Below are 12,173 nucleotides of genomic sequence, written 5' to 3'. Positions count from 1 at the left end.
CTGGATGTGTGTGCAGTTTTCCAATCCTCAGGCCTGGCCTCTTTTTCACCACGCTGCTCTGTTTGAGGAGGGAGGAAGCAGAGAAGCTTAGACTAAATCCCTGGGGAACTGCCACTTTGCTGACCCTTAGCTTCCTTTTGGACCCTCCCTTAGTCCCGTTCCCTCCTGCTCAGTCCCCATCACAGTGCACTCTGGAGCCCCTAGTGGTGGTGCGGGGCCTCCATGGGGCAGAAAAGGAGGAGCCTCTGGCCCTGGATTCTTTCAATTCATTTCCCCAAATATTAATGGAACATGCAGGATGCAAGATGCCACAGGGGATGCCAGGAACCCTAAAACCAATTTGAATTTTCCCAGGGAAAAGCCTGCCACCTAGGAAAGTGGCATCACCTGTGAGAGACAGCCTACAGCTTAGGACTGCCAGCAGGCCAGGGTCATCAACACTGAGGGGTTAGAGTGCAGGGTCGGGGGAAGCTCAGTGAGAACTAAGGGAGTTAGCTGGGTGTTAGGGTGGCTCGTGTCTGTAATCCCAACTACTCAGGAGGCTGAGCGGGGAGGATCACTTGAGCTCAGGAGTTTAAATCCAGTCTGGGCAACATCTCATCTCTTTTTTTAAAAAAAAGATTCTCTCTCTTTTAAGTAAGGGAGTAAGAGGAGGCAGGGTTGAGGGGGAAGAGGCTCTGAAAATGAAGAGGAGTAGGACAGGCATTCCAAGCCAGAGCAAGGATGGAGTTGAGATGTCGTTCTGGAGTGGTAGTGCCCACCCTGCGGGGATATAGAGCAGGTACAGGCAAGGGATGGGTGGTGAGGCTGGAAAGAGAGCATGGGGCAGCCAGTGCCTTGACTACCTCAAATATCAGGCAGGGCGTTTGGACTTTCTCCGGTGGCCAGTGGGAACACTGAAGATATTTAGCCAGACTCAGTGATGTGTTGGGAAGAAAGGGATTGGACTGCCAGGGAAGCCCCCACCCCACTGCTCCCCACTGACTGTGACATTACAAACTGTTGCACCTTGGGCAAATCATTTAGCCCTGTGTGAGCCCCGTTTGCTTATCTGTGAAATGGAGTTGATAACAGTACCTGTCACTCAGGATGGCTGCAAGGATCACACAGAGCACTAGCATCAAATCTGGCTTAGTAAACATGCTGTAAATGTTAGTCCTTGCCCTCTGTCCTGGCTGTCATCAAGGCCAGTAGTGGAGCTTGGGACAGCAAGAAGGAAGCCTGTCTGAAAGCAGGTGGAGCTTCAGGTTTGGTGGCCCAAATCCCCTGGCCAGCCTATAGGCACCGTGGTGGGCTAGGACGGAAGTAGAAACATCACTGGATGGCAGGGAGCCATGGCCTCTCTTTACTCCCAATCAGGGCAGGTCTGAGTCTGTGGGTATGTCTGGTCCAAATGGCCCAATGAGTGGTGAAGGTGGGGACAAGAACCCGGGTCCTGACCACCCAACAGAGCATTCCTGCTGCCCCATGGCCACCTTCCAGCCTGAAACTCCCAGGCTACATCCCTTTATCCAGACCCAGCTTGGGTGTTCCCTCTGCCAGGACCTCCGTTTTCTCATCTGACTTGAGGACCTCCTGCTCAGGAGCTCCTGAGGCCAGGGATGGGGTCTGGGGCTACTCACTTGCATGGAAGCATCACCAGAAGAAAAGGCAACCTGGGGTAGGATGCAGGTGCCAGAGGAGGAAACAGCTGTGTCTGAGCCAGGCATGAGGTTGCCCCAGGTTGCCAGGCCAGAGTGGCATTGCTGCTTCTGTCTGGGATAGTTTTTTTTTTTTTTTTTTTTTTTTTGAGACAGAGTCCCTCTCTGTTGCCCAGACTGGATTACAGTGGTACGATCTCAGCTCACTGCAGCCTCTGCTTCCCGGGTTCAAGCAATTCTCTGGCCTCAGCTTCCTGAGTAGTGGTGACTACAGGCATGTGCCACCACACCCAGCTAATTTTTGTATCTTTTTTAGTAGAGTCGGAGTTTCACCATGTTGGGCTAGTCTTGAACTCCTGACCTCAAGTGATCCACCTACTTCAGCCTCCCAAAGTGCTGGGATTACAGGCATGAGCCACTGTACCCGGTCCCCCTGGGCTAGATTAATAAGACCCCTGAGAAGCAAGGAAGGGGAATCATTTAGTTTAGTGGTTAGGAGCACAGGCTTTGGGGCCTGAGAGATAAAGGTTAAAATTCCTAATGAGGGATAATACAAGCTAATGTTATAGTCTTGGTTTCATTGCTTTTCTTTTCTTTTTTTCTTTTTGACAGGGTCTCACTCTGTTGCCAGGTCTGGAGTATAGTGGCACAATCATAGCTTATTGCAGCCTCAACCTCCTGGACTCAGGTGATCCTCCCACTTCAGTATCCTGAGTAGCTGGGACTACAAGTGTGTGCCACCATGCTGGGCTAATTTTTAAATTTTTTTTTTGTAGAGACAGGGTTTCGCCATGTTGCCTTGGCTGGTCTTGAACTCCTGGGCTTAAGCAATCCTCCTGTCTCTGCCTCCCAAAGTTCTGGGATTACAGGCGTGAGCCACCACACCTGGCCAGTCATGGTTTCTTTTTTTTTTTTTTTTTTCCCAAAAGAGGAATGGTAACACCCAGCACATGAGGTAGTTGAGAGTTCAATGAAGTATAAAGTATGTCGCATGTTTGCTTAGCACTGGGTCCTGTATATTACAGGGGCTTAATCGGGGCACCTGTCTTCACTTAGGGCACATATATTGAGCGCCTGCTGGATATCAGGCTCTATCCCAACCTCTGGGGAGATGACAGGAACAAAACCCTTGGGCAACCCAGTAGAGGGAGACAAGCAGACAAGCTCATCAGAGTAAGAAGCACCGCATTCGGGTATTACAGGGTACTTTGGGAACTGGGGAGGGTGGTAGGCAGGGAAAGAGCAGGAAAGGCCTTCTGGAGGAGGTACTACCTTTGCTGAAATGTGAATAGGAACTAACCAGGTTTGGGGTTCGGGTAGTGCGGGGAGAGTGTTCCAAGCAGGAGAGAAGTCACCTGCTGTGTGTTAGATTCTTAGGGTGGGGCTGAGGACAGATGGGACTGGGGGGGTGGGGGGAACATGGTCTTGCCCTGAGGTTCTTTTTTGTTGTTGTTGTTGTTGTTGTTGTTTTGAAATGGAGTCTCACTTTGTTGCCCAGGCTGGAGTGTAGTGGTGTGTTCTCGGCTCACTGCAGCCTCCGCCTTCTGGGTTCAACTGATTCTTCTGTCTCAGCCACCCGAGTAGCTGGAATTACAGGCGCATGCCACCACACCCAGCTAATTTTTATATTTTTAGTAGAGATGGGGTTTCACCATATTGGCCAGGTTGGTCTCGAACTCCTGACCTCAGGTGATCCCCCAGCCTCGGCCTCCCAAAGTGCTAGGATTACACGCGTGAGCCACTGTGCCCAGCCTGCCCTGAGGTTCTCATAGGCCAGTGGGGAAACCATCTCTCCTGGACTGTGTGCCACAGAGGTGAGTGGATGTGAGGAAGGAGACTTCCCATCTCTCAGGCAGCGTTGCCTTGGAGATTTCAGCCTCAATTCTTCCCCTCCACCACCTCATCCCTGCTGCTCCATAGTCCTGGGGATCACCACATCTGGGGTTTCCACCTCCGCCCACTGTGGCTCCCACCCCCAGTCAGCATGTGGTGTGTGGCAGTGTCCTAGGCCTTCAGCTATGGTGGTTGGGAGGGCTGGGGCCATGGCCTTTCAGCACCAGAGACATGTCTCAGGGTCTTTTCCCTGGAGGAGAGGAGAAGTTCCTAAGAGGGTGAAACTGTCTACCTGGGAGATAGTTAGCAGTCGGGAGGTTGCAGCTGACTGCATGGGGTGCCAGGACACTTGGGGTCTGTGGGTAGCCCCCAGTGGGATGTTCAGGGGTGCTGGAGTGGGCCCATTTTCCTGGATCCTCTCCAGGTCATAAGCTGACCTCGCCTACCCTCATGCTCCTTTCTGTACGGCCTTGGGGAAATTTGCGGTGCCTTGGGGAAAGACTTGGACACATTTTCAAAACCGTGTTGAGAGTAATCTCCAGAGGGGAAGAAGAATAAAAAAGCAAAAAATGCAAAAGGAAATGTGTTATTTATTTTTTTAAAAAAGGAAAAAAAGTTGGGGAAGGCCTCAGCCAGCTCCCTTGAGTGGAAGTTTCCAGCTGGAAGGTCACAGAGACCATAGGCAGCCAGGGGCACATGGGGGAGGCATCCGTCCAGATTCAGTATCAGTCCAGCTAACAGCTAGGGTCACCCTCAGCACGCCAGCTGCTATGCTGTGCACTGCAGGGGCAAAGATGCAAAGATGCAAAGATATAAATCCTCCTTCCAGCTGAAGAAAGCTCTGGTAGGGGAGCTATGATAAAAACAGCAAAGGATGGCTAGACAAGAGAAAGCATGCCAAATATTCATCACAGAAAGGTTCATATAAGCTTGGTGGGGCCTGGAGGAGGGTGGGGCTCACTCCTGGAGGTGGTGGAGGGTGCTTAGGGTTGCTGAGGAAAGTCTGCAAGAACACGGTGGATTGAGTTAGACTTTGAAGCCCAGCTAGGATTTCAATGGGCAGAAACTGAACAGAAGGCTTTCCAGGCAGAGCAGATGGCGTGCGCAAAGGTGCAAGGTATGGAAGCCCTTGAGTGCTTTAAGAAACAGGGATGTTCGATTTTCTTAAATATTTTTTTTATTTAATAGCTTCATGGTGATATAATTCACATACTATATAATTTATTCACTTAATGTGTACCGTTTACGAAGTTAAATAACCAACACCACCATCATTTATAGAAAATAGAAAAGAAACGTTGTACTCCCCATCTCTCCATTCCCCCAATCCTAGGCGACGACTAATCTATTTTCTGTCTCTGTGGATTTGCCTATTCTGGGTATTTTGTATCAATGGAATATTTTTTGTCTTTTGTGACTGGTTCTTTCCCTTAGCATAATGTTTTCAAGGTTCATTGCTGCTGTAGCAGGCATCAATACTTAATTCCTCTTTATATTAAATTAAATTAAATTAATTAATTTATTTATTTATTGAGATGGAGACTCACTCTGTTGCCCAGGCTGGAGTGCAGTGGCATGATCTTGGCTCACTGCAACCTCCACCTCCTGGGTTAAGCGATTCTCCTGCCTCAGCCTCCTGAGTAGCTGGGACTACAGAAGTGCACCACCACACCCAGCTTTTGTATTTTTTGAAGAGACAGGGGTTTTGCCATGTTGGCCAGGCTGGTCTCAAACTCCTGACCTCAAGTAATCCACCCGCCTCGACCTCCCAAAGTTCTAGGATTACGGGCGTGAGCCACCGTGCCCAGCAGTATTTCATTCCTTTTTATTTTTTTGACTTCATTCCTTTTTATGGCCAAATAGCATTCACATGTGGATACTAGATGTGCTATGGGTGTTCACATCTTGTTTATCCATTCATTCACTGTTTCCCCTTCAGGGCTATTGGGAATATGCTGCTGTGAACATTTGTATACAGATTTTGTGTGGATTGTGTTTTCGGGACATTTCCTTTAGAGTGGAGTGAAGGAAAGTTGTGTGGTGGGAGAAAGTGGGTGAAGCAGAGGGGACCATAGTCTGAGTGGTTGGGTGGGAGTGAGAAGGGAGAGCTCAGGATTCCATTGCAGCCTCACTGGGAGTTTGGGATGTGCGAGGGCCAGGCCCATGGGTGTGTGAGGGGCTGTCCCCTACCCCGCACACACCTGCATTGTTGTGTCAGACCTGGCAGCTGCTTGCTGGGCTGGAAATAGCCTGAGCGGCTGGTATTTTCCCTGGAAATGGGGTGCATTTTTTCCTGTGTCCTGCTGAGGACCAAAATTAGTTAAACACGGAGAGAAATGTGGGCTACACAGTTAATCTAGAGGAGGGGAATGTTGTCAACAGGAAGCTGGCTGGCCAGGGGAAAGAGGCGGTCAGGAAGACCAAGTCAGTAAGCCAAGTATAAACAGAGGCTAAGCTGGGATGTCCCCCTCCCTTTCACACTCACACAGCAGTGCTGGGTTTGTTTACAGGAAATGCTGCAAGTATCTCTGACCCCATTTGACAGATGGGAAAACAGAGGCACTGCATTAAAGGGATCTGCCACTCAGAGACAGAACGGAGATGAAGGCTAGAGTCTTCAGTTCTGCTGTGAGCAGAAGGTTTAGTAAAACCCAGGCCTTGCCCTCAATGCTTTGCCTGTCTTTGAGTTCACAGAGAAGACTGAGGACACAAAAACAAGGAAGAGTTTATGCTGTTTCAGTCTCCTAAAAAGAACACCAAGTCCCACCCCAAACCCCAAAGCCAAAACACAAACCAACCAGCCTTTAATTATCGTCTTTTTTTTTCTTTTCTTCCTTCCTTCCTTTTTTTTTTTCTCCTTTTTGTTGTCCAGCCAGAAAACATTATGTTGTTAGACAAGAATATTCCTATTCCACACATCAAGCTGATTGACTTTGGTCTGGCTCACGAAATAGAAGATGGAGTTGAATTTAAGAACATTTTTGGGACGCCGGAATTTGTCGGTGAGTTTTAGGCCTGTTTCTTTCTCAGCTAAGAATCTGGCATCAAAGGTAGAGATCCTGGGAAGAAACCTGTGTCTGGGGCTATGGCCTCTGGGCAAAGAGATGATACGTTGGGACATCCCTAGAAACCTAATGGGTGGAGAAGGAAATGTCTTGTTGGGCCTGGGGGTGAGGGCCCAGGTGTAGCCTTTGAGTGCTCAGTGGGGCAAGGGCTGAATGGGGCCCAGTGGCTCTCAGTGGGGCTACAGCCTATAAGGTTAAACCCTCGCAGCCCTGGCCCCACCTCCTGCTCTTAGATGAGTTTATTCTTGTGAAGATTTAAAATTACCTCTCCCTCTTGAATTCCCATAAACTCAACCTTCTCTGAACTAGCTTTTGATTTCCTGAAAAGGAAAAGGGAAATCATCTGCCAAATTCCACATCCACCCACTCGCCTCTCCTCTATGCCTGGCTTTATTCATGCGTGGGGGTGCCTAGCTCCAGTGGGGCCCTGGCTGCTTTCTCTTCCCTCTGTTTCTCTCACCCTTGGCCCAGGCCCCTGCCTATTCTGTACCCCAGAAGCCTCCCTACAGGGCTTGGGGAGGAAGTTGGGGTCATGAAGAAACAGCCTGTACAGGGGGAAGGAATGAGCCCTGAGAACCACCATCTGTGTATCTGCTTTGGGAGTTGGAGTGGTCTTGGAGACAGGGAGGGCATGCATGATGTCCTCAAAATCTGGGTGCTAAAACTTCTGACCACAGTCAAATCAAAAAGAAAGAATGTGTCAGGCGAACCTCCTGATGGATTTTCAGGCTCTGCAGCCACTGTAGAATGCTGTTCAGAGACCCCACAGATCCCAGGGCAGGAAGCCCTTGCTGTATACCAGGCACTATGTCTCATGCTCTACAAACATTCTCTTAATTATCTTCAAATGGCTTCATGAAGCAGAGTTAATTATTTTCTCCAACAAGTGACTTGTTCAAGGCAACACAACCAGTAGGCAGTGGAGCTGAGATTCAAATACAGATACAGCCAACAGCAAAGCCTGTGCTCTTCCCGTTATGCCAGGTTGTCTAAGGAAACCCTGCCCTCAAAGAGCTTACAATTCAGTTGTAGAGACAAGACATCAAACCACCAAATAAGAGTGCCGGAAGGATCTTTTTGGATTCTCTGGTCCAGTTTAACATATGTGGAGATGACAGGCTGAGGGATTTTAGTTAAGGTCAACTCAAGTTATTTGTCACCTACCGTATGACAGATATTAGGTGATGTATGGGGGACACAGTCATACTCAGAATGACACACCCAAGGTCACAAGTTGGTGGCCAAGCCAACTTAAACCTGGGGCACAGACATCTAGACTGGAGCTTTGTCTGAAAGAGCGGTTGCTACCCACCATTCTCATATGTGATAAAAACGCATGTCTATTAGTTAAATTTATTCTAATTGTTAACAATAAACAACTAGAAACTCAGAGCAATAATGGAAGAGGTGTCACAAGACAGGATGTGATTAAGTGTAAAGCAAGTGAAATAGATGTTCTGAAAAGACTGTTCATATGAGATATCCACTCTGGCAAAGTCAATGGGATCAGTCATGGCCTTGAGTGAGTGAGGGAAAAAGGTCTGGTGTTGGGGTGGGAGAGGTATCGGAAGAGGGGTGGGGAGGGAGCCAGAGGAGAGGAGGAACACCTCCCAGGTTCACTGATACCCCATCAGGGGAGTAAGGCCAGAGTAAGCCACTTATCAGGGACAAGTCACTGTCCACTGCAAATGGAGCCGAGAGTTCACACTAGACTGTTCGTGTGAGTGGGTTATTGATGGATGAGGCTGTACTATGGAGAGTTTTGTCCAGTGGTATGCTGATAAATAACAACCAGGTCTCAAAAACAAATTCCCTAATTTATAGCATTGGCCAATTTCAAGATACTGGCATGTTGTCACTCAATACAGAGTTGGAAAGATATACACATCATTGACTTTTGTGAGCCAGTATGGTTTTGTTTGCACTGGTTTTGTCTTACCTTAAAATATATAAGATGACTTCTCCAAACCCTTGGCTAAATTATGATGACTTTCTTTCCCAAGACCCCTGAGAAATAGGTTATAACCATTTTCCCCTGCTCCTACCATTCCTTTGATATTGTAACCTGAGACCCAGGGTCAAAAAATTAATGTCAGCTTTTAGTACTAGGGTGGATTAGGTGTTCTAAAAAGCCCTCCAGCTACAAAACTGGATTTTTTTTTTTTTTTTTTTTTTGAGACAGGGTCTCACTCTGTCACCCAGGCTGGAGTGCAGTGGTGCCATCATACCTCACCACAGATTCAATGTCCTGGGCTCAAGTAATCCTCCCACCTCAACCTCCTGAGTAGCTTGGTCTACAGGCATGCACCATTATGCCTGGCAAATTTTTAAAATGTTTTGTAGAGGTGGGGTCTCACTATATTGCCCAGGCTGATCTCAAATTCCCGGACCCAAGTGATCCTCCCACCTCAGCCTGCCAAAGTGCTGGGTGACAGGTGTGAGCCACCATGCCTGGCTTACAAAACTGGATTCTTGAGAAAAATTTTCTTTTTCGTGAAATTCTGGTCTCACGGGAAGTAAGAGAAATCTTTATTTTTATTTATTTATTGAGACAGAGTCTCATTCTGTCGCCCACACTGGAGGGCACAGGTGTGATCTCAGCTCACTGCAACCTCCACCTCCTGGGTTCAAGTGATTCTCGTGCCTCAGCCTCCCTAGTAGCTGGGATTACAGGCACCCACCACCATGCTGGCTAATTTTTGTGTTTTTAGTAGAGATAGGGTTTCACCCTGTTGGCCAGGCAGGTCTCCAACTCCTGACCTCAAGTGATCCCCCTGCCTTGGCCTCCCAAAGTACTGGGATTACAGACGTGAGCCAGTGAGCCACTGCTCCTGGTCAGAGAAATCTTTAAACATAGTAACTCCTTCAGCACCACCTGTCCCACCCCCAAAAGCTGACAAGTTGGAGCTAGAGCAGTGAGCAGCAAGAAAATTCAACAGAAGGACCTCCCCTAGAGGCAAGTTCGCTTGTCACCACTTCAGTTAGAGACTAGCAAAATTTAGACGTTCAAGGACATAAGATACTGGAATTATCAGATGTTGACTATAACATCTGATGGATGGAATATATACACTAGTGGAATATATACATTAAAGTACATTTTATATACATAGAAATAAAAGGTAGACTCACAAGAATGAGCAAGCAACAAGAGGTGTCAAAAATGACCAGATGAATTTTAAAAAGAACTAGATAATAGAACTTGAAGGAATTTAATTGCTGAAATTTAAAACTCTGTGAATGGGTTAAACATCAGATTATATACAGCGAAAGAGAGAGTCGAAGAATTGAAAGAGCTGAAAAAAGTTAGCTAGAGGCCGGGCACGGTGGCTCACGCCTGTAATCCCAGCACTTTGGGAGGCCAAGGTGGGCGGATCACAGCTTGGGAGATCGAGACCATCCTGGCTAACACAGTGAAACCCCGTCTCTACTAAAAATACAAAAAATTAGCCGGGCGTGGTGGCGGGCACTTAGAGTCCCAGCTACTCGAGAGGCTGAGGCAGGAGAATGGCGTGAACCCGGCAGCGGAGCTTGCAGTGAGCCGAGATCGCGCCACTGCACTCCAGCCTGGGCAACAGAGCGAGATTCCGTTTCAAAAAAAAGTTAGCTAGAGCACCACAGAGTGACAAAGACGTAGAAAATGAAAGAGAGGAAAAGTAAGAGAGTAAAAAGAGAAAACCCATCACAGGTCTCTTTGGAATTCTAAAAGGAGGAAATAGAGACAAAAAAAGAGGAGAAGCACTATTTGAAGAGAATGGCTGAGAATTTTCAGAACTGCATCCATGCATCCACAGACACAGAAAGGACAATACATACCATGCAGAAAAAACAAAAATCTTACCTAGATACATTATAGTGAAATTGAAGTGTACCAAGACAAAGCAGTCAGAGAAGACAAATACCTACAAAAGAACAATAATTAGATCAACAGCATATTTCTCCAAACAACAGTGGAAGCCAGTATCCAGTGGAATATTATCTCCAAAGAGCTGACGAAAAATAAAAGTAAACCCATAATTGTGTGCCCAGAAATATATCTCAAGAGTGAGGACAGGCATGGTGGCTTATGCCTGTAATCCCAGCACTTTGGGAGGCCAAGGCGGGTGGATCACTTGAGGTCAGGAGCTCGAGACCAGCCTGACCAACATGGTGAAACCCTGCCTCTACTAAAAATACAAAAATTAGCCAGATGTGGCGGTGCACGCTTGTAATCCCAGCTACTTGGGAGGCTAAGGCAGGAGGATCACTTGAACCCAGGAGAGAGAGGTTGTCGTGAGCTGAGATCGCGCCATTGCACTCTAGCCTGAACGACAGAGTGAGATCATGTATCAGAAAACAAAAAACAAAAAACAAAAAAAAAAAACAAAGAATGAGGGCAAAGATGTAAGAAAAACAAAGAAGAACAATTAAAAAACCCCCAAAACATTGATATAGAGTTTACCACCAATAGACCATCATTAGCAGAAGTTCTAAAAGATGTACTTCTGAATTAAAGAAATGAACTCTGAAGGGAGGCCTCAAAGCAAGAAGTAAGAGAAGCAAAGAAATCAGTAAATATTAAGCAAATGTAAACATTTTTCTGCCTAAAATTGTGATGATGGCTGGGCACAGTGGCTCATGCCTGTAATCCCAGCATTTTTGGGAGGCCAAGACGGGCAGATCACTTGAGGCCAGGAGTTCGAGACTAGCCTGGGCAACATGGTGAAACCCCACCTCTACTAAAAATACAAAAAATTAGCCAGGCATTGTGGCTCACGCCTGTAGTCCCAGCTACTCTGGAGGCTGAAGTAGGATAATTGCTTGAACCTGGAAGGCGGAGGTTGCAGAGAGCCGAGATAGCACCACTGTACTCCAGCCTGGGTGACAGTGAGAGTGTGTTTCAAAAAACAAAACAATAGGCTGGGCGCCATGGCTCACACCTGTAATCTCAGCGCTTTGGGAGGCTGAGACGGGCAGATCACCTGAGGTCAGGAGTTCAAGATCAGCCAGCCTGGCCAACATGGTGAAACCCCAACTCTACTAAAAATACAAAAATTAGCTGGGAGTGGCGGTGGGTGCCTGTAATCCCAGCTACTCGGAAGGCTGAGGCAGGAGAATTGCTTGAACCCAGGAGGTGGAGGTTGCAGTGAGCCAAGTTGGCACCATTGCACTCCAGCCTGGGTGATAAGAGCAAGACTCCGTCTCAAAAAAAAATAGGATAAAACTAAAACATGAAGAAAATGTTAGATGGATCAGTGTTTAAAATTAATGTTCTGAGGTTTTTAGATTGTTAAAGGAGCATCAAAATGTTGATTTATATTAGAATTTGTTAGATATCCACAGTTATGTCTCAAAGATAGTTGTTAAAAAAAAGAAGTTGGGGAAAAAACAATGAAACCGAAAGTCTTTGTTTTAAAGAAGGCAAGAAAGGAAAAGAAAGGCACAGAAAAAAAAACAGACAAATAAAAGCATGTTGATGACAGAAATAAAAGTGTATATATCTCAGATCAATGGCATGAGAAAGTGAGTTCTGCTTCTCAATCTATGATGAAAGCTTTAAAAAAAAAAAAAAAAAAAATTCGGCTGGATGTGGTGGCTCACGTCTGTAATCCCAGCACTTTGGGAGGCTGAGGCCAGAGGCTTGAAATTTGAGACC

General features: G+C 47.1%; 2 protein-coding genes across 7 annotated transcripts in view; one reads left to right on the top strand and one right to left on the bottom strand.

Moving 5' to 3' along the window:
* SNX1 (sorting nexin 1) overlaps positions 1-12,173 on the bottom strand; it is a 631,233-nt gene that overhangs the window by 195,306 nt on the left and 423,754 nt on the right. The gene's annotated exons all lie outside the window — the stretch shown is intronic.
* DAPK2 (death associated protein kinase 2) overlaps positions 1-12,173 on the top strand; it is a 140,819-nt gene that overhangs the window by 101,861 nt on the left and 26,785 nt on the right. For 5 of the 6 annotated variants that reach the window (XM_050795994.1, XM_050795988.1, XM_050795992.1 and 2 more), the window contains one exon: positions 6,346-6,475. In XM_050795994.1, coding sequence (XP_050651951.1) covers positions 6,358-6,475 — 118 coding nt within the window. In that variant the 5' untranslated portion in view covers positions 6,346-6,357. The remainder of the gene's footprint in view (positions 1-6,345; positions 6,476-12,173) is intronic. The other variant, XM_050795993.1, reaches the window with a different exon arrangement.

This window comes from Macaca thibetana, chromosome 7 (genome assembly GCF_024542745.1).
Source record: "Macaca thibetana thibetana isolate TM-01 chromosome 7, ASM2454274v1, whole genome shotgun sequence".
In the NCBI taxonomy this organism is placed as follows: domain Eukaryota; kingdom Metazoa; phylum Chordata; class Mammalia; order Primates; family Cercopithecidae; genus Macaca; species Macaca thibetana.
Note: the sequence above shows the minus strand (reverse complement) of the source record. Positions and strands in the feature narration are given on the sequence as shown.